The 26,280-nt window shown below is 37.6% G+C and overlaps 1 protein-coding gene across 2 annotated transcripts in view; it reads left to right on the top strand.

Moving 5' to 3' along the window:
• The first annotated feature begins 3,974 nt into the window (after positions 1–3,974).
• The window catches only part of CLMN (calmin), an 84,163-nt gene continuing 61,857 nt past the window's right edge, over positions 3,975–26,280 (top strand). Inside the window, exons 1-2 of one of the 2 annotated variants that reach the window (XM_032233768.1) lie at positions 3,975–4,218; positions 4,502–4,626. In XM_032233768.1, coding sequence (XP_032089659.1) covers positions 4,545–4,626 — 82 coding nt within the window. In that variant the 5' untranslated portion in view covers positions 3,975–4,218; positions 4,502–4,544. Of the gene's footprint in view, positions 4,627–26,280 lie in introns of both variants that reach the window. The other variant, XM_032233760.1, reaches the window with a different exon arrangement.

Here is a 26,280-nt window from a genome sequence, read left to right as displayed (position 1 = left end):
CTTTTTACCAGCAGTGAAAGAAAATTTGGTGCGCTAGGATCACACCAAATCTTTTGTTTGAAAGCTTGAGATATAATATACATGTTACAAGGCTATCAGAGGAATTTCAATGTTATAGGATTTGGTCCCGGTCAAATTAAGGTCCAAGAAGATTTTTGCTGTCTTTGTCAGATACAGTATATCTTCTCTTTTGGAATGCAGCCCAGATCTTTAACAGACTCATGCAAAATCCCCATTTAAATAGTTCTGTATTTTTCCTAATGCCCAGAAAATTTCCAGGTTAGTCAAGTAGACTATACAGAATTAAATACATGAAGAACATGTTATGTAAAATGAGATGTAAATCCATCATGTTTGTTAGAATGGACAAATTATATCTGTGTTAAAGCATGCCATGACTAGCCAGCACCTCCAGCAACTGATCACTTTACAAATATAATGTCAAATTTAACCTCCCTTTACACTCTATCTGGTACATATTACTGACAGTAACAGTTAGTAACCAGTAAGAAACACTACTTCAGTCTGAGCACATAGGAAAGAGAGGGAGCATAAAACAAAAATCCATATGGAATCTAAGTAACTAATAGATGTGTAATAATCAAGATCATTAGTGGCTTACTTTTGGGTAGTAGTTGCATGTCAACATCCCCCGACACACACACACACTCCTTCCAAAATCATGTTGGCTGGGAACTCTAGAACTCTTAGTTTTGACCTATGGGGTACATCAGTTTGCAAAAAGCTGGTGTGCAGGACTTTCTTCTGATCTTGATAGCCATACAATATTTTTTTCAGGAAATAATCACATACTGGCCCTGACAATCCACAGTATGAGCAACAACTGTCAATTTTTTTGTCCCATAAACCTATTATTATGGACAGGTCAATATTTCTTTTTTTTTAGTTTTTAATTAGATAAACATTAAAAACATTGGACATGGTGCAACATTTCTGGCATTAACATTTCCATACAGTTTTGGGATCTTACACAATATTTTGTATCCATGACATAGGTGTGTGTAGTCAGTCAGATTACCTGTCCTGACAGGTCAATATTTTATTCCAAAGACTCTTAGCTGATTACTCCTTTGAACTTTATTTATATGGTGGTAGTGAATAACTTCTACCTAGAATAACATGGCTGCAGTATTATACAAACTAAACACATAAGATTTTAGGTCACAGATTTTTACTGCACTGGACCATGCACTGAGCATACTCACAAGATAGAAAAGTTACAAACTGCTCAATTAAATATTATTTCAATCATTGTTGTGCATTATTTATTAAATAGTGCTCCAAATCTTTTGGTTCCTTATGCCCTATTCTCCTTCTTAAACATTTTGGCTGAAAACAACTGGGGGGAAATGTTCCCTCCACTACCTCATGATGAAAAAGACTTTTATAATCTTCCCAGCACTTGACTTTTCCTTCTGTTGGATTGATTGTATTTATGATAAATATATCAGAACAGACTGTTAAAGCATCTTTGCCATCTTCCTCTGCTGCATGAAACTGCGGATAAATGTTAAGACAGCAAATAAACTGGAGCTTTTGTAGAAAGATTAGCAGTTGGCTTGAATGATCAGACACTTGGATCTAAAACCTAACACAATAAATAAAGAAAAGAGTTTATTCAGCCAAAAGATATGTATAAACTATTCCCTGGTCAGTCCTAATTTTACCAGAAAATAATATTCTAAATAGATGAGATGAGCAGAAGTGGAACTTGATGGTTGGCTGCAAGGTACCATCATATTTTCTGTTTTAGCTCCAGTTTGGTTTAATGGTGGAGTGAACCCTAACCCTTTGTCATTTGTAAAACCACGGTTTATTAGTCAAATGAATCATATGCTAAAACTGACCATTGATCTTTCTAGCTCAGTATCATCTGTGCTGAAGATGCTCCAGACTGAATTCTGAAGCTTATTTTCTCCATTCCTGTGTCCATGTATGCATGTTTTAATCAAATATGTTTGAAGCTTCTACTTTTCACTAATTTTGCTTCTTTGCAGAAAAGGGAGACCAAATGAAATAATTTCAGGTCAAATTCAGAATTTACTTCTTCTAACCAGCCTAAGAGCCCAATGTGTTACTGTGGTCCAACAATTTACATGTGCTTTTGAAACAGTGCCCATGATGAATTTGTATACTAACAAACTGTTACCTTTTTGATTCTAAGAAATATGTATTGTTTCCCCTTTTGTTATCTGAAGCAAAAGAATGTGCACGTAATCAGAATAACCGACTAACAACACAATAATACAATTGGAAGGAACCTTGGAGGGCATCTGGTCCAATCTCCAGACTCTATATCATTTCAGATAAGTGGTTGTTCTTAAGAACTTCCAGTGATGGAGTGCCCACAATTTCTGAAGGCAAACTCTTCCATTAATTATTCTAACTGCCAGGAAAGTTCTCCTTATTTCTAGGTTGGTTCTCTCCTTGATTAGTTTCCATCCATTGCTTCTTGTTCTGCCTTCAAGTGCTTTGGAAAATAGGTTGATCCCTCTTCTTTGTAGCAGCCTCTTAGATATTGGAACACTGCCATCATATCACCTCTGGTCCTTTTTTCATTAAACTAGAGAGACCCAAATCTTGCAATCGTTCTTCATATGTTTTAGCCTCCAGTCCCCTAATCATCTTTTTTGCCCTCTTTATAGATTCTGAAATCATTGCACAGTATAAAGCAAATGTATAAACTACTGAGCTAAAGCCTTTGTGCACTGCATAAATGAAAGCATCTCCAGGAGATTTCTATTTCCATCAAAGTTAAGAGAAGAGGTTATGGACTACTTCGAGTAATTTACAATGGTGCATTCCTTTTGATAACAAACAAGGGAAAGATCTCCAAATCAGGGCAGGGCTATTAGTCTGGATTTACAACAGTCTTAAATGATTAGACAAATTTTTTGCTACCATCTCATAGTCATCCAGATTGTTTGCAGTCCTCCATTGGTTGTCCTAAATTTTGAGGGGAATGCTTTGTGCCTTAAAGCATCTGACATTCAAAAAGTATTTGATTTAAATGTCAACAATATTGACTATGTTAGAGGGCAAAGATCCAGGGATACAGAGTCCTTCACTAGCAAACCCATTCATTTGGCAAACTTATAATGTTTCATCTGAACCCAGAAAATTACATGATTTTTGCTAACCCATGATGTTAGCCCCACATATGTCCTGTGCTCATCAATGCCAACTGTCTCCAGAGCCACCCGAGTGGTAAATAAAAGTGCTACAAAATGTGAAGCATGCTTGGGGGGGGGGGTGCCCAGATGTGTGCATGTATGTTTCTGTGTGTGAGAAAGACAGCAGGCAGACAGAATCACAGAGAGAAATATTATTTCCCACTTTTCTGTGTTAAAGCCAAGGGGTAGAATTAGAAGACGGGGGGGGGGGATCCCGTTTATCCGCTTCTGCTCAAGTCCCGAAGGCTCGCAGAATCTGCGGTTTAGAGATGTATAAATGTTTTTCCTCCGCCTCCACACTTTTCCCTCCGCCTCTCTCTCTTTCGCAGCTTGGGAGGTTTCGATCTCCTGCCTGAGCTCGCTTTTCTTTTTCTCCGCCGCCACACATGGCTTGAAGTCCCTGAGCCAGAATATTATTATTATTATTCCCCTTTTTGAACGGACGCTGCCGCCGCCGCTATTGCCGTCCAACACTTGGAAAAGAGGCTCCTGCCGGGCAACGGAATCTCCGTCGATCTTTTTTGCAGAATGTTTGAAGCTCTTCTCCCCCTCCTCCTCCTCGTCCCAACCCCCCTTACCAATTGGCCATCGAAAAATGATTAATCGGGTTCGGGGGTGGGTTTTTTTTTTAATTTTCTTTTCGGCCTGCAGGAAAGGGGCGGGAATCCAGCGCGACGAGGCGCGGCTTAGAGCAAAGCGAGGCGCGTGAATGGGCGCTTGGAGTGAGCGCCGCGCGTCCCGCTTTCCAGTAAACATTAACCTGAAGCTGCGTGCGTGTTCCTCAGCCCCGACTCTCTCTCGCTCTCTCTCTCTAGCCAAACTTGCGGCCACGTCACGTCAGGGAGAAACGTCCCAGGATGCAGCTTAGAAACCTCAGGAGTTACCATCGCCGCCCTTTAAAAACTTGAGCCCACCGGGGGAGAGGGGGAGGGCGAGGCAAGGGGGCCTCTGGATCTGCTTTCAAGCGCCTACCTTTCACCTGCGCCCTCCCTCCTTCCTTCCCCGCCTCCCCTTTCGGGTTCGCGTAAGTGAAGTCTGGAGCCGGGGCGCTCTTGAGCCACCTCGCGGGTGACGGGTGGCTCTGGCTCTGGTTCAACACCCCCCCCCCCATCCTCTCCGTCCAGCTCTTCTCCCTTCCCTTCTTTTCCCTTCTCGGTAAGCAGTTCCTCCCGCCCTCCTTCCCCGCGTGCTCTCCCCCTCTTCCCTTTCTTTCTTATCCTCTCTCCTTTCGAGGGTCAGTTTTGGTTTGCGGGTGGGAGGGAGGGAGGGAAGGCTGAAGTGCGTTGAAAGCTTCCCCGCTTTTGCAGCCGCGGTGTTTTTAACCATCCCCGCACGTCTGCCCGATCCTTCATGGCTGGGAGCGAATGGGACTGGTTTCAGCGGGAGGAGCTGATCGGACAGATTAGCGACATCAGAGTCCAAAATCTCCAAGGTAAAAATAAATAAATATATGTCCTTCTGTGTGTATACATATATTCCCCCTTCCTCCTCGTGTGTGTATGTTTGCATGCATGTCTGCGCGCGCATACGTCTGTGCCCAGGAGTGGGCTGCCAGATGGATTCGATTTAGAGACTTAAAAAAAAAAACTAGGATCCCTTCCTTTCCCTGCCCCCCACTCCAGCCCTCCGTCTTGTCCTTAATTCCGCCTGTGCATTTGAGCGCTGCTTCCTTTTCTCGTGCTACTTTGATCTGCTGTGCTTGGAAGTAGAAAAAGAAAAAAAAAAGTCACGGTATTGCATTTAATGGGGTAGAGAGGATTCAGGATCAAATAGTTGCCGCTGGAGCTGCGGAGGGAGGTCGGGGAATACCGCTGGAGGCCCGAAAAGTTTATTGGGAGGGCACTTAATTTGTGTCGTATCGAATCTGTCTTTTTTTAAAAAAAGGTTGTAACGTTTAGATTAATCGGTAGCCGGTGAAATTTCTGTGAAATGCATCATAGCAGCTGAAGCTCAAATCATGTGTTGAGTTCAGATGAAATTGTTAAGAAATAAATCATAGTTCACTAGTGAAATTAACCATTGGCCAATTTTGAGTGGCCATCTAAGCCCAGCTGATTGCTGGGACTCCTGCCAAGCAATCTGGATTGGAGAAACTTTGTAAGATGCCATTCTATTATGAAATCAGGTTTTGCAAGTGAACATTCTTTTCTCCATTTTTCTTTTCTCCTTGCTTCTTTCTAAAATGTCATAAATGGATTTTAAAAATGAAAAAAAGAACATGCCAGGCTACATGTTTCCAGCAAGGAAAAATGTAGGCAAAATTATGATATGTTGTTGCTAACATATGTAACTTTTTCCTCTGTATCATGCTTCTGAAAAAAGCAATTTCATCTTCTCTTGGGACATATGAAAAAGTCCACTCAAGTGTATCTGCTACCATCTAAAGCCAATAAAAGTTTCTGTACTATCTATCTCCAGAAAGCTCTCGTGCTTAAAAGCATAGTTTTTCAAGAGATAACATCAGATGAAATAACAGGCAATATTACAAGGAAGGCTTTTCAGAGAAGTTTTTGGGAGATGACTAATTTGAAGGAACTGCTAAAAACAGAACCTTATATTTCTCCTTGTAGAAATGCAGTTTCTGGGAGCTAAAATTTCTGGAGCTATTTTATAATATAAGACAAATATTCATGCCTCTTGACCCTACACTGTGGGTCTGATGCTTTCTGGAATACCTACATTGTGGGTCAATATTTTTAAACGTAAGGAGAGAGGTTGAACATAGATTGAACACAGTATGATCAGTGATGCCTAACCCTTCTATAGGTTGGCCTTGATTCCCCTAGCCATATTTTACTAAGGGGCTTTGTTAAGGATGGAAATGTCCAAAGTCCTATGTTAATGATTCAACATTTGCAGTGAAACACAGAATAACATTGGCTCACTTAAATCAATTATTTTTATATGAAAAAATGTTGTGCCTTGTGTCAGATGAAGAAAGGACCTGTCGGTCTTTTACAATCCACAATATATTGAATATATTGAATTCTTCAATCCCCACAATTCCAGACCACCATTTAGATCAGGGGTGTCAAACTCAATTTCAATGAGGGGCCGCACAGGGTTGTGTTTGACCTCGGGGGCCAGGTGAACATCACCTGTGTCAGAGGCACCTGTGGTAGCCAGATCACTCTGCCAGTGAAAACGGGCTCCTGAGCTCCATTTTTTGCTGCGACAGCCTCCTGCAACCCTCTGCCAGCAAAAACAGAATTGGGAAGTCTGCCTGAGGCCCTTCCACACTCAGTTTTCCCTTGCAGAGGCACTGTGGGCTGGTCCTTCACTGTTTCCAGGGCAGCCTGTGGGCCAGATCTAAGCACCCCCCAGGCCTTGAGTTTGACACCCCTGATCTATGCCTTGTAAGTCATGTAAGCCTGCAGTATGATTTGCTTTATAGAATATTTTTTATTTTTCAGTCCTCAGAACACTTTCACCTGAATGAGTCTGAATGATTGAGATCATCACAAAGCAACACTTTATATACATTTCTGAATGAAAATATAGGAAGAACCATTCTTCAAGAAAGAGTTTGCATTTTTCAAGTAAAAAGTGGCGTTCAGTCCTTAACGTTTCCAGACAGGGCTAGAAATGTGAAAAATGAATAGAAGACTCCTGTCTAAAAGAAGGAACTAGTGGAACTGCAGTAAACACAGTGATGCCAAAATGACAATAGATGAATGATACATCTGGGGTCAAGATAATCACTCCTAGCAAGCAAAGCAAGAATATATTAATAGCACTTGTGGGATATGCCATCACATGTGTCTGCATTTTCCCTCTTCCATGCTTCCCCCACCACACCCGTGTCTTTAAAGATTATTTTGAGCGAAGAGACCAGTAGTCATAAAACAATGGGCCTCTTGTCCTTGTCATATGTTCATAGAAACTAGAAAGAACCATTTGCTAATAGAAGATACTTACACATCTTCTCAAGAGAATTCTAGTGTCTGCTGCTTGACCTAGACATACTGCATTGGTTAATTTGATCTAGGGGTGTCAAACTCAAGGCTTCTGCCAGGGAAAACGAACTCCCAATCTCCGTTTTCAGATGGGACGGCCTTCTGCAACCTTCTGCCCACATGTGGCCCTCCTGTGCTCCATTTTCACTGTCAGAGGGTTGCAGGAGGCCGTCCCAGCCGAAAACAGAGACTGGGAGCCTGTTTTTGCTGACAGAGCATTAGGCACCCCTGACACGAGTGACGTCAAGCTGGCCACACCCAGCCTGCCCCCCCCCCAAGGTCAAACACAACCCTGATGCAGCCCTCAATGAAATTGAGTTTGACACTCCTGATCTAGATGCTACCACTCTTAAAAACACCCTCTGTTCTAATTGTCTAGAAGGGCTATTCCAGTAAGGGATTTTGAGAATTTTTCTTATAGGTTTTGTAAACATCTGTCTCCTTCATGGTATTTTTTTCATATTGGAGCAATATGAAGCAAAAGTGAAGCAAGTGGAAAGCCGGTGATCTCTGCAGAATATCTTGACTCCACTTGAAAGTATCAATAAAACAAATGTTTAGTTAATTAATTCATTCATTCATTCATTATGGCAAGACTAAAATGAACCCCAAATACATTTTATACAGTCATAAGAAAACTTAATTGCTTCATCTGATATCTCCTTTATTCCATGGAATTTAGAAAGAATTAGCATAAATGCCTTTAGATTTAATATTCCTTATTAATTTAGCTACAAGAATCAAAGGAAGAACTTTATAAGTCATATTGAACTGTTGAAAAAAAAGTGTGTGTATATCTATCTATCTATCTATCTATCTATCTATCTATCTATCTATCTATCTATCTATCTATACCATACATACATAATGTTGATGAACTTATGACACAGATTTCAGCTAGAAATGTAAACACTTGAACATGCACTCTAATGAATTTAGTGGTATTTAGTGTTTTTTCCCAAGTGACCAAGTGATTTTCAGATAGGATGTCTTTAACAGACCTCAGTTGACTATTTATTAACTCCATTTATATTTGGATTTGTGTATCAAATGGTTTACTAGCATTGGCTGAAATACAGGATAAAAGGGAGAGCTGGAGATTGTATCTGATGGCCCCTTTAGACTCTATCAAATAGATATTTTTCTTTGATTCAACTTTTCCCTTTGCAGGAAAGATCCAAAGCACCTGCAGGATCTAACAGAATTAAAATAATAATCTAGGCAAGAAGAAACAGTAGTAAAAAACAGCACATAAAATACAATTCACAAAGCTAACTTATAATAATCCATAAGAATTAAAAGGCATCAAGAGTTTAAAACTTGCTAAAGAGAAAGGTCATTCAGTATTGGCAAAATACAAGAAAGAAAGAAAAAAGAAGAAAGAAAGAAAAGAAAAAGAAGAAAGAAAGAAAGAAAAAAGAAAAAAAGAAAGAAAGAAAGAAAGAAAGAAAGAAAGAAAGAAAGAAAGAAATCTTATGAATCAGACTGTATTTAACAATAAAACATATTTTGCATCCGCTGAAGTTTTCTTCAGTATTGGAAACAAAATTAAGTGGTGCCAAAATCAATGGTGGACCTTTCTGATGTTATACTTAATATATTTACAATAGTTAAAAACTAAAGCTATGCAGTGCTTTGGATTTGAATTTGATGTCTGTCTGCTGCTCTTTAAAATAAGCACATTCTTTTTGGGTCTGTGGTTATTCTGCAATTAGCATCAATTTGGGAGAATACACAACTGCTTTGAAGTATTGTGAACAGGTGCTCCATAGCACTGCACAAGCCAAGACTGATTTGAAGACATAGAACGAGAAAGCAGGGAGGGAGTTTTCCCACAAATAAATAAATAGTTTCTACTAATTTGTGCAATGTGGTCCAGCCTAACTCCCTTTATCCCTTTCATGGGACTTTTGCATTAGATAACCCCCGCAAGTAAAATAGTCGTGGTACCCAAAATATTAAAAACCATAGTAATTTGCTCAGAACTGCTGCTCCTGGAATTCAATACCAAGAAACTTGAAACTTCCACACTTACACAGTAAGAGCCAACAAGTGACATAAGAATCACTTGAATTGGTTGCTCAATTACTTGTTTAGAAATATGCCCAGTAGAAATGATAGGACTTATAAAAGTAAGAATAGAATTATAGTTTAAAAAATATGTTGTTCAATTTTGGCCATCTTTCTAACAAGACAATCTTTTTTTTTTTGGCAAGGCTGCAGTCATAAAAAGGATTGAAAAAAAAATGCTTTCAACAGTTTATCTAATCAGAATTTGGCCAATGGTCTGATGAAACACATTGTATTTGATATTCCTCTGAGGGCATTAGCATTGGCAAAATCAGAACCGGCCAGGTTTGCTGCAATAAAGCAAAGCACAGATATCAGCTGCCCCATAGAGAAATAATTGGCTTATTAAAGTTCTTCTCTACAAGTGTTTCAGTGAGTGCTTAATTGTAAAAGATAATAGACAGCATCTCAATATTCATTGAAATCTAGATCAGCGTGTGCTTGACTCCCCGCCTTTGAATTTTACCAAGTCATAACCATAATTATGGCTAAGTACAATATGTGAATCCTTCTGTTGTAATTTATTAAAGATGGTAGTTAAAGCAAACAATGACTTGATGGGATATGCAAACCCAAAACTGGTGAGATATTGCCATTAAAAGATTAGATCAGAATTATAGATTATGGATCAATCATTATCATTTATTACAATTGCATTAATTCATAATGTGGCTGTTGGCATGTTAGCTTGTTCTCTGAACCTGTCAGTAAGGGTTTATATAGTAAATGAGCAATACTAAGCAAGGCAGAGCAACGTGTAATGACAGCTATTATCTCTCAGGTTATGTTAACAAAATATATTGTGTATCTATTTCACTTTTAGTATTAGCTAAAATCCTTTTAAATGACAGGAAGGCCACCAGGCTAATTTTGAAACAAATTTTCTATTGTTATGATTATGATTACCAATAGCATTTAGACTTCTTTAAGCAGTTCTCATTACAATTTACTAACATTTCAACTTTCATAAATATCCTAGCATTCTCACTTACGTATTGTAATATTAGCTACTTTGCATATTATTTATATGTTTATTTTCCTTTATATGCATTTTTGTCTTCACTGTTTAGCAGCTTATAATTTGCCCCACTAGTATTAATTATCTATTCTTTAGCATCTGTTATTACAAAAATAACCTTTAACCAGCATTACCAGTATTTTCATGTACTGGATTACATTTTTAATAACATGTATTGAATTTAAATGCTTATAAAGTTCACCTTAATTATCATTATGATGAAATAATTATTTCAGGCATGCTGATAGATTTCTAGGTATACCAGTTGAAAAAGTTTCTTTTTGCTGGTCCTGTATATGATATTTGCTCCTATGGTTAATAGAAAGGTTTTCTTATTACTTTAAAAGGCATTTTCAAAACTGTGGAATGCAGAATATTGCTTATCTCTGTGGCCACGGTAATATTTTAATATGAAGATATTTGAAGAAATTGCCAAACCCTGAAAGGATCCAATGGATTGATTCCCATTTCCAAAATGACAGATAATATTGTGCCAGCTGCAGAGGTTACATATGTTAAGTACATTTCAGTATTAGGGCAGTGATGGTGAACCTTTTAGGTATAGAGTGCTCAAACTGGAAGGCACACATGCACATACCAGAGCGCTGGAAACCCAATGACCAGCTGGCCGGCAAGGCATGCGCACCTTAGAAATCTGACAACCAGCTGGCCAGTGCGCATGCGCGCCTTGGAAACCCGTCAACCAGCTGGCTGAGCTGGGGTGACAGCGTGTGTGCCCATAGAGAGGGCTCTGCATGCCACCTCTGGCACACATGCCATAGGTTCGTCATCACAGGTATAGGAATAATGGATTTAATGAATATGCCCAGCTTCTGGGAAAATCTATCCATGTGAGTATGTGTTGCAATTTATAAAGCAAAGAATATATATATATATATTTATATATATGATGTTTACAACCCCCGGTATGCCCAAATATGGGAGGAAGATCACTACTTCCATTCTCTGTCCTTCGGCTCGTCACAAGAGACCATCCAGGCAGAAACCCAATATTTTTACTGTTGCCTTTTGTTACATTTTGTTGTATTTGTGCTGATAAATAATAAAGGGAGACTAGTATAGATCTATTTCAAGCTATTTAGCTCTCATCAGCTAGCCATACCCTTACTGGGATTTGAACCTGGGCTATATTACATGCTAGGCAGATATCTTAGCCATTAGGCCACATTATCAGCGAAGCCAGGGTGAAAGGTATCTATTAGATGTTTACAACCCCCGGTATGCCCAAATATGGGAGGAAGATCACTACTTCCATTCTCTGTCCTTCGGCTCGTCACAAGAGACCATCCAGGCAGAAACCCAATATTTTTACTGTTGCCTATCTTTCTGTCTAGCTATCTATCATTTCACAATAGGTAATGCAGGAATTGAAAACCTACCGGTAGTTTATTATGGTGTCAAAGGCAGCTTCACCTTTTAAAGGCTGCTCCAGAGCACATATGTGAAGGTATAAAATCTAGGAATGGTAATACAGGTGTGTTTAAAATAAATCTTGCAAGAGGATATCTTCAATTTAGGAATGAATTTTCCCTGGGATTAAAAAAAAAAGGAAACAGTGATTGTCTAATATTCTTCCTAATATAATGTAAGAAACGTTTCTTTGAATACAGTAGAATTAATGATTGAGACCATGTATGCTTATCTTTTTGGATCACCACGATTCCATGTTGAAAGCTATCTCCGTTAACACACATATTCTGCAGTATATAGAATTTTCCATAGTTTGAGATTTATAGAAAGTGCATCAGAGTGAATCAGCCGGACAAATTTACATGTTTTGCATTGACTCTTTCTGTTAGAAATCTTTAGTCAGAGATGCCAAGATATTGCTGATAGCAACGTAGTAGACAGAACTTTAAATTTTACTGACTTGATAGTATGAAGGTAATAACAGAAGAGAATAACAGAGTTGGAAGGAACCTTGGAGGTCTTCTACTCCTGCCTAGGAACTACGTACATCAACTCTTTCAGTCTTCTGGTAGTTGCCCAGTACTCCAGAATCTTTGAAATAAATGGTTGATGGGTCTGAGATCATGTCTGCCAGTTCCTTCAGAATCTTGGGGTGTAATCCATCTAACCTGTCTAGAGCGGATTCGTGGTGTCTTACCATTTTGTTGCATTTTTTGTATTGTATTCCTAATCTGTCTATTATGCTTTTGATAGGTTGGATGCTGTGACTAGCTCTAAATTCTTTTTTTTTAATTTGGCAATTTACATGCATCTATAAAAAATACTGGATGAATCTGTTAGTGTAGAATATGCAATAAATGTGAAATCTACCATGGTGCAATTCATGGCATTCTTCTTATTGGCGGGATTTACTCTTTCTTGTGTGGTTTGGTAGAGTATTGTACAGCATCTATGTAGTTGCTAAGAGTCAATAGAAATTAATTATATGTTTTAATGTAAGTATTCTATCATTAATGTCACACCGATTTCTCCTGCATAATAGGGTCTTCAGAGGCATGCACAAGAAAAGGTACATGATATGTAAGAAATATTTGACGTATGATGCGATAGACTATTATAAAGTTTGCAGATTATTATGTTATAATTTGTTTTGACTATGTAATTTCAGCTGTTGTGGCCTCTTCAACAGCATTATTAAAAAGATTTTAAGGCAATCTTAGTCCATAGCTGCCTTTGTGTCTTATGCCAGTAATTTCATAAATTACTTCTGAACTATATAACACATTTTGTTGATTTTTCAAGGTGGGGCTTAAATAGCTAGTTACTTATGTCCAGATAGGTGTATATTTTGTTTAAATTGGGTCTATTCCACTTAGCAATATTTTGATTAAATAGCGCCTTTAGATAAATTCACTTGATATGGCTTGCCTAGTGCAGTGTTTTTCAACCACTGTGCCGCGGCACACTAGTGTGCCGTGACATAGTGTAAGGTGTGCCGTGGGAGAATTACTTTATATATAGTCAATATAGGCACAGAGTTAATTTTTTTTAACATTTTCTAATGGTGGTGTGCCTCGTGATTTTTTCATGAAAAAAGTGTGCCTTTGCACAAAAAAGGTTGAAAAACACTGGCCTAGTGAATGAAATGGTTGTGTGTTTCTGTGTTGTAATGCAATGGTGTATTCATTAGTAAACAATTGAAATGTATCTCTTAGTTAGAACTTGCAATTTCAATTAAGAATCTTTTTGCAAATCAACAGCCTCATTTGTTGAACAAGCATTCGAGAAAGTATAAATAAGATTTGCAACTCAAAGGGTGAAAAATACACTTTCCCCAAACCTCCTTAAAACATTTTTTCACTCTTGGCACCATTACTAGTTGCCATGGTGCTAGGAAAGACACGGTTAAAAATATCACACCCCAAATAATTAGGTAGCAATACCATTCTAATTTTACCGCTCTACAGATTTTGCATTGAGTTCACTATTCCCAATCTGGTACCTTCCAGATACATTAGATTACAACATCCATCTTTCATAGCTGAAACAGCCAATGGTCTGTAGCATAGAGAAGATGAGAACTGCTCTGTATGGATGAAGGCAGAAAAGTGATGTGGGTCAACATGTGAAAAAATTATCTACTGTTTTCTACTATTGGTTTATAAGATGTCTATAGTCTTGGACTGGGAGGCTATAACAACACATTAAAATTGGGATGGTTTAAATATGTTAAGCTTTAGCACATTTTACATCTTTGTATCAATCTTGATTAATCAATTATTTAATCAAATATAATATAGATGTCTATGTGTGGTGTGTGTGGGTAAAAATCAAGATGGGAAAATATATCTAATACTCTGGCCTCGGAGCCATTAAGATCATGGCTATAAATTTTAAGTTATTAGCTTAATATGTATCATTTTGCAATTTGTAATGGTGGGAATACTTTTTTAAAAATGTCCTTAGGAAATAAGGATTTCCCAGTTTGCCAAGTTTACACCACTACTGTGAAAATTGAACTGGTTGCCAGTTGGCTTCCAGATGCAAATCATTGTGTTGATTAGCACATTTTAAAATCAACTTCAAAGGCTTTCACAGCTCAGGATCTGAATATCTGTGGTGGACTGTCTTTTCTCTGAAATCAATGCTCATGAAAATTAGATCTAGCATGGAATTTGAAGCACAAATCACCAGGCTCAAATTATTTGCATAGGACACCTTATGCAAAGACTTAGATCTGTAGTCAAGCTTCTGATGCTGGGAAAAGTGGAAGGAAACAGAAGAAAAGGACAATGAGAACAAGGTGGATGGATTCAGTTATAGTGATAATAGGTGAAATAGGTGCAATATTGGAAAACCTGAAGGACTGTGGAGATGATCTATTGTCTCTCTCTATTCACTAAGTATTGACAAAAACCTGATGGTACATAATCCATTAATCAGTTAAACAAGATATATACATGAAAAGATATACTTACATATTTACAAAATGTGAGAGTGTACTCACTTTCAAAATCTTTTTCATTTTTTCCCTTGAAGTTTATAGATTGTTTCATTTAAGTGAGTGTGCTGTTTACCTATTCAGCTGTTTTGTCCTTTTTTCTAGTTTGTATTCTGATTTTTTTTTTAAAAAAGGTATGCTATGTACTATGTCTGTTTGTGCCAAGACCCCAGTACAATTTCATAGTTCTGTAAAACAAATTTGTCCAATTGGTTTTCTGTTTCAAGATTGCAGACAACATTACTAAGGAGCTGAAGTATTTACTGCAATTTAGGCAGATAACAGTAGACAGGATTTAAATTCAAATAACTACTAGAGAATGCTTGCCCCAACAGTGCCAAATATTGTTCAAGAAGCAAGGCAGTTCTCCAAATATGTTCTAAGTGTCATAGGATACAAAATCAGCCAGTCCAAGAGTTAAAAGATCATAAACAAGAAGCAGGAATTAGAGTCATGAGCTGGAATACTGAAAAGTTATTTCCAACAAAGTCTGAAAGCAAAGCAGCTACCTCAGTGATGGGATTCAAATATTTTACTACCGGTTCTGTGGGCTTGGTGGGTGTGGCTTGGTGGGCATGGCAGGGGAAGGATACTGTAAAATCTCCATTCCCTCCCCTCTTCAGGGGAAGGTTACTGCAAAATCCCCATTTCCTCTCAATCAGCTGCAATTACTCAGGAGGCAAAGAATAGATGGGGGTGGGGCCAGTCAGAGGTGGTATTTACTGGTTATCCAAACTACTCAAAATTTCCGCTACTGGTTCTCCACAACTGGTCAGAACCTGCTGAATACCACCTCTGATACAGATACAGAATTTATTCAGCTTAATAAATACAGGCTGGAAAAAGGGACAAGGTTGAAAAAGATAGTGATACCAAAATTGCAAAAGAGTTACTTCCATCTCCTTTCCTGGCTCTATATATTACCTTCTCTTGAGATGAGAAGCTATATAAATTTGATTCATAAATAAATGAATGAATGAATAAATGAAATGAAATCTCTGTGATTATAGTGTGTGATACATTTCTTCTGAGCCTAGATTGGGGAATCAAGACCAACTTGCTTTTTATTACCTCATAGGCTCCAACTACAGAGCGTTAACTTTAACTACCAAAGGTTATGACTGGTTCTCCAGAACTGGTCAGAACCTGCTGAATACCATCTCTGACCTACCTAAGTCTGCAAGTAGCTGACTGCAATTACTCAGGCCTCACCTTTTGTCTAAAGAAGAATGATGTTGCACTGTGCACAGCTGCATGCATTGAGACCTGGGGCTTTGTTGGGGAGGGAGTTGTGCTTCATCATCTGACTGATCCAGCTGTTCAGGAGATGTCTGAGGTTGATCAGCAACCTCAGATGAATCATGGCTTAAAGATTCCTGAGGCAGATAATTCACAGCTTCAACTGGAGCAACATTGTCAGAGTCAAAGTCAGATTCTGAATCATTGCTCATAATAGGCTACATTTGGGAAAGGCTACATGTCATTTGCATGATGTGTCTCAAAGCTGAGAAGGGTGCTAAGCTATATTGATTGTACAGTGCAATGAACCATGAAGTAGGACAAATCATTCAACTATAATTCTATCCAAAATAAGGGAACAACTTTTCACCATGGAATCCAAGTCAATTATTTGTTGGGAGCTGAAGAATAGAGAAGTGGCACTTTAAAAAATAAATAAATATAGGCCAGTGATACTTACTTCAGCCACAGTAGCAATTCTTAACTTAATTTTTCACTAATAGTCCAAAATATTTATCCTAGTGAACAGGCAATGCCTGTAATTGGGTTAAAGAAAATTATGTTTCTGTTGATGCTACAGAAGACAAAGTTCAATGAATTGTAGCTCAACTGCTTTCTGTGTTGAATATACGAAGTATATTTATAGCTATTTTATATTCACTGACATTGCCCTAGAGAATAAAATATTCCCTAAATAGCTTTTACAATTTTATTGCCATTTCATATGGGTCTATTTTTATGTAAATGATATCATATTTGTCTTTGGGGAATACAAATGTTTTTTTATCAACATCACATTGGGTACATTATGCTAAACTATTATTTGCCTTATTGCTAGTTTACTGAACAAGACAGAAACAACTGAGTCTTGCAGGCAAGTGAAATAATCAGAGCACATGTGGTCAGGCTGTATGATATGAGTCTCCTTTTAACCTTAAGTTTGAAACTACATATGAACCAAAGACAGAATAATAAAGGAAACCACAAAGAAACCATGCATAAAGCACAGAAAATAGTTGTTTCTTATTGCCATTCACAGCCACAAAATAAGCCCATGATTTTGTTTTACTGACTCCATCTACATATTATGTTAAGCCCCTAACTACGGTAATACCTGTGCCTTTGGTTTATTGTAACATGTGAGCCCATACTTTTAAAGAAGAACAGGTGTAGGAAACCGCTATGCTATTGATGGATGACATTATTAAATCCTGCAGCAGTATAGCCAGAATAGGAAAGAAAAACCAATATAAAAACTCTGGTTCTTGTTTTGGTAGCATGTGGCTTATTATTCTGATCATTTTGTCAACTAAGGAGCTGTATAAATGTTCTCTTCCGATCTTACCAAAATATTCTGATATGTTGATATGAACTATATTATAAGAATGGAGCTGAAATAAATTGCTGACTGGAAAGTCTGGGAGTTATAGCTCAAACACCTGGAGTGTAGGAATTTGGGATAGACTCCCTCAGATGGCGCCAAAGATTAGCTCCTATGGCAGGGGTCCCCAACCCCTTGGCTGCAGTCCATTTGGAACTGGGCTGCACAACTGGCAGGTGAGTGGCAGGCGTTTGCACTCACATGGGTGGCTGGCATATGCACTTGCACTCAAAGCTCCATTTAGAGCTGTGCTCACTTGCATGCCTGCCACTCACATGGAACCATCCCCCTCTCCCCAGCAGAAAGATTGGAGATCACTGCCCTATGGGATGCATCAGAAGCAGATCCTGTAAGCCATTGGTGTCAAACTCTTTTAGTAGATTTTCACAGATGTAGGTATGCTGGTCTTGTTTTATTCGGGTCTTTTCCCATGTAAGATTGAGATTGTCTTGGCAACGTTTCAGCGAGGTCTCACTCGCCATCTTCAGGCTGGGTTTGGGGCTTAAAGTCCAAGCTTTAAAGTTCCAGGCTTAAGCCCAAAACCCAGCCTGAAGATGCTGAGTGAGACCTTGCTGAAACGTTGCCAAGACAATCTCAATCTTACATGGGAAAAGACCCGAATACAACAAGACTTGCATATACATATACATATACATATACATATACATACACATACACATACACATACACATACACATACACATACACATACACATACACATACACATACACATACACATACACATACACACACACATACATACACATACACACATACACACACATACATACATATATTAGTTTATCTCTACTGTATGACTATGCCCCAATTTAATTGCATCAGCTAAGTCATTTAGCACTACCGCAGCATAGACTTGAAAGGGAAGTTCCGTCACTTGTGGTGCTCCTGATCAGTTGCACTTCCACAGTAAGTGGTGAATTGGTACAAGACTTCTCACAAGGTGTGATCTCGGAATATTATGGTCTTTGTTGATTATGTTATTATTATTTAGTTTAAAATTGAATGTTTTCTATGTTTTATTGCATTTTTATTTCATTTCATTTTGTTAAATGCTTCCCATGGCATTTTAATCTAGTCTGGGTGGCTCTCAGGAGTTCTGGGGGCTGCATGCAGTCCAAAGGCCATGTGTTTGCACTTCTGCTATAAGCAATGGAAAAATTATGAGGGTGTTTCCTTTACTAGTTCTTTTAAGCAATCCAGCTAAATTATGGTCATTAGTCATGACAGTAATTAAGCTACCATGACACCAATTAACATTTTTGGGGACCTAATATTTTTAGATTTCATTTCTGAACTATTTCAAGAATTTAGGGCAATTTTCTTAATTCCAATTAAGTTGTGGGCGTACCAGAGGGGAGGCATAGCTTGTTATATTGGTCCTGTGAACTCTGACTAAAACTATGGAGAAAGTATGCCAACATCTGGGAAGAAGACAGGGGTATCAAAGTATACTGACAATGTTAAATTGCCTTCCCCACTGGTACCCTACAGGTATCTTGTATTACATTGTGTTTCACTATACTCAACTATGGTCAAGATAATGGGAAGTCATAATCCAACATATCTGAACATTAGAAAAAGCTGGATTATATCTTTAAAGTGTCCACATAATGCTACTTTTATATAATTTCAATCTTTGTTCATGTTGTACTCCTTCTGCTGTTCCTGGGTCTCTATTTCATAGTAAAGAAACAGCTTATGAACAGATGGCTTTTCTTCTGCCAGTGAATGGAAATGGCAAACATCCAAAGGCAAGATTTAGGATTTCTTAGCCACTCAGTTAGCATTTTGTTATCATCCTGGATTGCCTTTGCAAGAGAAGTGTAGAGGTCTACACAAGTGTAGAGATGCATTTGCACACCTAGGCATAGCTTTCAAGACAGCAGATGGTGTTGTTCTGGAGCAATGAGTCTTAAGCCCATCCAGCATTCATCTTGTAGAATATTGCAGTCTGTAGCAGACATGCAGAACCATTGTTGCCTTTTCCCTTTATATATTATTAAAAACCTTCTAGTGTTGTTCTGAGAGTTGTGTGTACTATTAGAATAAAGTGTCCGTAGCTAATATGAAATGTGGTTTTTAAGTAACGATACGTGCAAGATATTCACTATAATGGATGTTATTGTCTTATTTAAGGTTATTCGTTCATGCCATGCTTTATAGGCCTTTTCGCGAAACCTGGAACCATGTATACCTAGATGATATACACATCCACTGCTTAAGTGTAATTTAATTAATGGTTGATAGATAAATAAGTTATAAAGATTAATAATTGGATAATAAGTTAATAAATAAGTTATCATGATTTGGATTCCTAACTACAGGTAGTAAGCCTAAAATATTGTAATAAGAGGTGAATAGGAAAGCAGCCATCTGGAAGTCTTTCCTCCTATTTTTGGACCAGTTGCTGAAAATCCTGGTCCTCCAGATGTTGCTGAGCTAGAGTTCCTAGGGTCCCTCACAATTGGCAATATTGACTGAGCTGCTGAGAGTTTGCAGATCCCTCATATCCCATTCCTGCCATAGATCACATACCTGGCTGTAGTTCTTATTTAAGAGCCTCAGTCAGCATTATTGCACATGTTTTCAGGTAGGTGGTCTAGTTTTTGTTCTCTTCCAAGGTTGGAGATACAATAACCTCCATCCTTGGAGAGAGCAAACTTCCAAAGTTAGGGAAAGACTTCTCCTTGAGATTCTATAGAGCTTCAACTAACAAATACCGTATGTAGTACATGTAGCATAAACCTGAATCAGAGGGTATTGATTCAGTGCCAGGCAGCTTCATGTATTAGTTTAAAATCAGAAGGACTATTCTTTAATAGAACTGAATGCTTCTGTTAAGCAGAATCTGGAACTTCAGCTTACATTCATTCCCCAAGAGAAATTATGATAGAAGTGTAATAATTTATTTAATTAAGTTTTATGGAATAGCATTCCTGTTATAACAGTATGTTTTAAATAGAAGAAGGATTCGGATGACTTTTGTCTATTAGGAGTGGGGCCAAGAACAAGTAGCATGTGAATAGCTCAGAGTGCAGATCATGGATCTGGTTGCTGCTCTGGACAGAAAACTCTTGTGTGTTGATCCATTCAGAGCCTGAAAGCAATATGAGAGAAATTGTTTTTCAGCTGTAAATTGAAATAGGCCAGATGAGAACTGCAAAAAAGAATCTAATATTTAGTTATTATGTTTTTTTCAAGAAATGAATTTTCTCCAACAACATAACCACTCTTCATCACTTGAATTTCACGTGACACATCTGGAATCTGTTGGTCTGGAATGGAATTTAAAGGTTATCTTGCCTAGGGAAACAAAATCAATATTGGGCCGATATAAATAGAATATTACAGTGCTTTTAAAAATAAAAGCAAACCATCAGGGAGTAGAATAGAAAGCTGTGAAAATCTGGTGTGTTGTGTTACCTGTTCAACAAACTGAACAGCCCAGTAAGCGTGTTAGATTCAGACTGAATACATTTTTGCTGGGAAAAAAATGTGATTAAGTGCACCTAACTCATGCCCAGAATTTTGATTTAGCTATCTGATTAACTTAAACAACCTCTTATTTGTTGTGAGGTGCTTGCACATTTTTTTAAACATTGTTTTACATTCACTTGTATATCTGTTCCTTGCCTAAAACCACAAACATACATACACACTTATACAAATAGAATCTATGAATGATTGAATGAACCAAGGTTGATCCTTATACTTGGAAAATCTGCAGCACTTGTGGAAGCAGATTGCTGTATTTTTTTCCCCCTTCCAAATTTTAAACTCTGTTAATCTGGAACGTTCCATTTTTCAGCAACCTGTTTTATCAATAATACATAATTATGGGTATTTCTCTACCTGACATGACCCTGAAACCTTCATAATGAAAACAAATTAATACATTGAAACCCCATAGTAAAACTATATGTTTGGTAGATAATGTGACAATAGGGGTGTCTTTTAAAAAGGACAGGAAGAAGGTTGCAGTTTAAAGTAGTGGATGCTTGTCTATGTATGGTACTTTCCTCCATGTACAAGGACAGTCACATTTGTTCTGTTTCAGTTGTTTATCAAATTCCTCTACTTTTCCCCCCACTGGAATTCTAAATTTAATATTGTTGCAAACAGAAAAACAAGAAAAAGAAAAGGAAAGCATTTAATATGGAAATGCAATATGATAACATTGCTATGTCATACGCTATTCTTCCTCCAGTTCCCAATTCCATTTTATAAATGGATTCTCATGTCTTCTGTACATTTAAATTATACGATGATTGGTTGTTGGTTTCTAAGTTCCACACTGCAATTAGTATTCATACACATCACATAAAGAAAAATGGATAATATTTGCAAGAACAAGTCCAGGAATCTGATACTAAATAAAACATGGATTATTATTAATCTACTTCTTCTAAATCATTACATTTTTAGTTCAGTTGAGAGAATTCGTATATGAAGATGGTAGATTTGGATTCTGATGATTTAGTGAATTTACTGTAAGTTTGATTAAGACAGGACACAATCTTGCATTCTGCATTTAATTTTATTTTTCTTGCCAAGTGTGCTTCCATCCAAGAGGTGTTTTATTTCTCAGATTTTTTTTTAATGAAATGATTGAAAGCAGCCTCATCCTAATATACTGCAAATATCCAATCCACAATGTTCATTGCCTAGTCAACACTAAGGTATAGAAAAGGTGCTACAAATGGAAATGTTTTGGATTAAATGTCTCATTTAGGATACTAAAGCCTCACTTAAAATAAAGGATGCCCAAGTATGGCCATGGTAGAGGCAAATAGGATTTATCAAAAGGACTTTGTACATCGCCAAGTAAAGCTACTTGAAAAACATAGCATATTTTTTTAAAGAAAATAGAAAAACAAATAATACTCAAAATCATGCAATTACAATCATATTTGACCCTACTCATTTGTGGAAAGATTATTCCATCAAATTACAAAAAATAAGATTTTTTTTTAAAAAATCTGATTATTGTGTGAGTAATCATTAGTTTACTAATGTAAACTAATAAGAGGCCCATGATCTTTGATCCTTTTATACCTGATTGTTAGCTTTTTTGATGTAATGTTCACCTTTTACTCTTATTCATTCTTATGTTAGCTTATTTTTTAAATTTATTCCACTTTGAATAGGGAAAAGAGAATCCTAGAGGATGGAATTAGAAAAACATTAATTCTTTATTTTGAATGAGAAAAAAAGAGTAATAAAAAGAATCATTTTCCAAGCTTGAATTTACACTTGTTGCCTTTTATTTAATCCATTTAAAGTCAATGTTTAAAGCTCAAAAGCAACACATTGGAGATTTGGAGGAGGCTGTTGAAACTGTAATATATGCTTGGCGTGTGATTAGCAGCAAAAGACCCAAGTTCTTGCATGTGTGATTTCCCCCCCCCCCCTCTTGTGCTGCTAATACATGAATTATAACTACACGAGATTTGCCATTGACTGGCTGGGAAATTGTGGGAGTAGAAGTCTACGTATCCTCAAGTTGCCAAGGCTGAAAAAGACTGCTCTAAGTTCTGCTTCATGCAAATGAGTTTATAAACCTACATTCTTTTGAGGTACATGAAACAGGCCAAAGTTGAATGTTACCTTATTACAGAAAAAGAATGAGTCATCCAAAATTCTTCACATTCGCTCCCAATAGAGAGCACGCACAAGCAAATCTAATTCCATGTTGGACTACCACTGAATGTAATCCAGCTCCCCTCAATAACCCAAAGGAAACACAAGCCTACCAAACCTGAGTTGTTATTCTAGCATGCTCCAAGCACAAAAGATTGCTCGTGGAAACTAGCTTGCATTGTAGCAATGGCATATTCAACAACTTATTTTTTTTCCTGTGTTTAATTCATACCGTCTGATTCAAATGAAAAGTATCAATAAAGGAGGACTCGCTAAGTTGGGTTATTAGTCTGCTAGCAGTTATTTTGCTCAGCTAAAGGGCTGAGTAACGAGTAGGAGCTTTCTGCACATACCAACTTGTTCATGTGGAACTGAGAAAGAACAAAAGCCAGGATCCGATTGATCTGGGCAGATCTACTTTCAAGTTGAGAAAGGTTGTCAGGCTAGATTACGAGGAAGCTCAGGAGGTATTCCAGTACGGTAATCAGAGTTGCATTTGGAGACTGGCTATGTTTAGTTAATCTGTTCAGAACAGTGAAAAAAGCATGGTTTTTAGCAAACTGTTCTTTTCAAATTGTTTGGAACATAAACTTGAATGATGCATTCAGTCTCGCTAAACCATATCGTATGCTGATGCTCAATTCCAAGAGGTGTTTTTCACAACCATTTAGTTTTGCTTAGAATTTTGGGTGGATCCAATCATTGGGGTATTTACTATGGCTTGGTTTAAGTAATGTGTGAATTCAAATGGATGTGATGTATTCAGTGATGCATTGTTAAAGAAATCATGGCTTAGGGTGATATGTCAACCATGAGCTATGACTTTGATGCTGGAATGCACATGAATATCTGAAATTGAAAGTGGTGATGAAAAAAATGATTTGTGCAGTGACATCATGGTACAAACCTCACTTTTATATAGTGCTTCTCAGTATTAGAAACAACAGGTACATAAATCACTGGTTTGCATTGTAATGGCCTAATACGCATTTTGTCATCTGTTCCATCCCCATATCCTGGGCCCCAAGTGGTCCTGACTTTTTTCTTTTTTACTTATTTAACATCAAGATTGTGTTTGGTTGTTTTATATTTCATGACACACTCTGTTCCAATAAATATCTTGTGACTGTTATAAATTCTTAGGATGATTTCACCTGTTATTCAGACACAAGCTTAGATTCTTCATCAGGTTCATATTCAGTAGAGTGGCTAGCTAATTAGGTTTTCAAACCAAGATAAAATGACATTAAACTTTACCCCATTCACACTTTCCATTTCTATTTCTACATTTTAATATGGACATAAGCAGATTCAACTGGAAACTCCTTGTCCAGATTTCTACATTTCTAAAATGGCTTTATATGTGTGTGTGTGTGTGTGTGTGTGTGTGTGTGTGTGTGTGTGTATATAAACAGCATATGAAACTGTTTTGATCGTTCTACATCTTGCAAGAAGATGTAATGGTAGAAAAAATAATCAATAATTTTTAATCCTCCACTGCTATCAATAATTTAAAATGTATTTGTCTAGGCCTATGCATTATATTTCTACTTTCAATATTGGATGCCCATGACCAAAGGTCGTTGTACATATTCCATGTGTCTCTATAATTATTGTGTGTGTGTGGATGGCTTTTTTTAAAGCACTTATGCATTCATATTCATCAAAAGTGCTTCCCAAACTTTAAGACTTTTAATTGCCATGGGATCTATTAGGGCTGAATACCCTGTAACTGTGACTCAGAAATTGAATCTTATATTAAGAATTACATAGTATTTCAAAAAATTGGAATACTTTACTAATAGATATTATAAGGCATTCCAATTTTTTCAGTCTTCAGAAGCCTGAACAAAATGTGAATGCTTCAAGAATCATTAAAATTAATGTTCAAAAACAGGGGTGTCTCTATATTGCTATATGTTGAGAATTTAGAGGTATCTCTTCTGTCCTATGCCTTCTCCAATATATGTAGCCAGTTCCTAATGCCTTGTACATCTTACCTGAGTCAAAACTTCTGTCATTCTCCCCATCCTATTTATTCATAGCACTCGATAAATTTTGCAAGCTTTTTGCCAAACATTTTTTCCCTACCAATGTGAAATGCAGGTCAGGCTTGCATAAACATCCTTTATTTTGGTCTAGGAATTCTGACAGCAATACCTTAGCCATTTCTTGACATACTTGCCACTTTCCATCAATGAGTAGGATAATGAAGAACCTATTGGTGATGTCATCTGTTCATCTCCCGACAGGGGCTTTTGGTTGCTTGTCACCCCTGAAGTATTTATCCTTTTGTGGCAATTTATTTCTCCCTGTATTTGTGTACATATCAGTGTAGGAATGCACAGGAATCATTCTGCTCGATCAACCTTGGTCTCTCACCACATCCTAGATTCATCTTCAAAAGGATGGCACACTTCTTAAGATGTCTTGTTTGGTTATACCGATCCAACTCTCCCTCACAGTAATGAACCTTTTATCTCCATCACTATTTGCTTTTCTACTCAATGGATAACTTTGATTTCCTTGATCTCTATGGAGTAAGGATCCTTTCCTCCATTCTGAAGTTGTTGGGATGACCAAACTATCTTAAATGATTGAGAGTCATTTTCCATGTCCAGAGTGTCAAATCAATTGATGAGCTCCAATAGCACAGGACCTATTTTCTTTGTACACACTTTCTTGTCATGTAGCTCAGTAAGAATGATTAAGCCAGTGCTTCCCAAACTTTTGCTTTCATTACCCAAAATCAAAAAACCAAAAGGTAACTCACTTTAAATAAATTTAAATATCCCTGTTGTGATTGGGTAAGGGTTTTGTGTGCTGTTAGTCAAAGAAAACCACTTTTATCCATATGGAGTAATTTATCCAGGTTTGGGAATCACAGATTAAATCAAGATGTTGTCCAAGACAATGGATTGACCAATTATAATCTAAAGCTGCCTGGTGCTCATTATACACACACAGGGTGCCTCCTTCCTCTTTGGATCTTTTTCCTCTCTTCTACTTCTGGACATTTTGAATGTCTTGCTTTCTTGGAGATCTCATTTTAAGGCCTTTCATAGAGAGCTTACCATGCAATGTGTCTCTGATGGGTCTTGAAGAAAAAAGGCTATTCCTCAATATACAATAGCAGAGGTTGGAAGGGACCTTGGAGGTCTTCTAGTCCACCCCCTGCCTGGCAGGAAACCCTATACCATTTCAGACAAGTCCCTCCGGGGAATAGGGCGGCATACAAGTCTAATAAATGGAAATGGAAATGGCTATCCAACATCTTCTTAAAGACTTCCAGTGTTGGGGCATTCACAACTTCTGGAGGCAGTACCTT

The sequence above is a fragment of the Thamnophis elegans genome, chromosome 1 (genome assembly GCF_009769535.1).
Source record: "Thamnophis elegans isolate rThaEle1 chromosome 1, rThaEle1.pri, whole genome shotgun sequence".
In the NCBI taxonomy this organism is placed as follows: domain Eukaryota; kingdom Metazoa; phylum Chordata; class Lepidosauria; order Squamata; family Colubridae; genus Thamnophis; species Thamnophis elegans.
The sequence above is the reverse complement of the archived record's forward strand: the minus strand, read 5'-3'. Positions and strand labels throughout refer to the sequence as shown.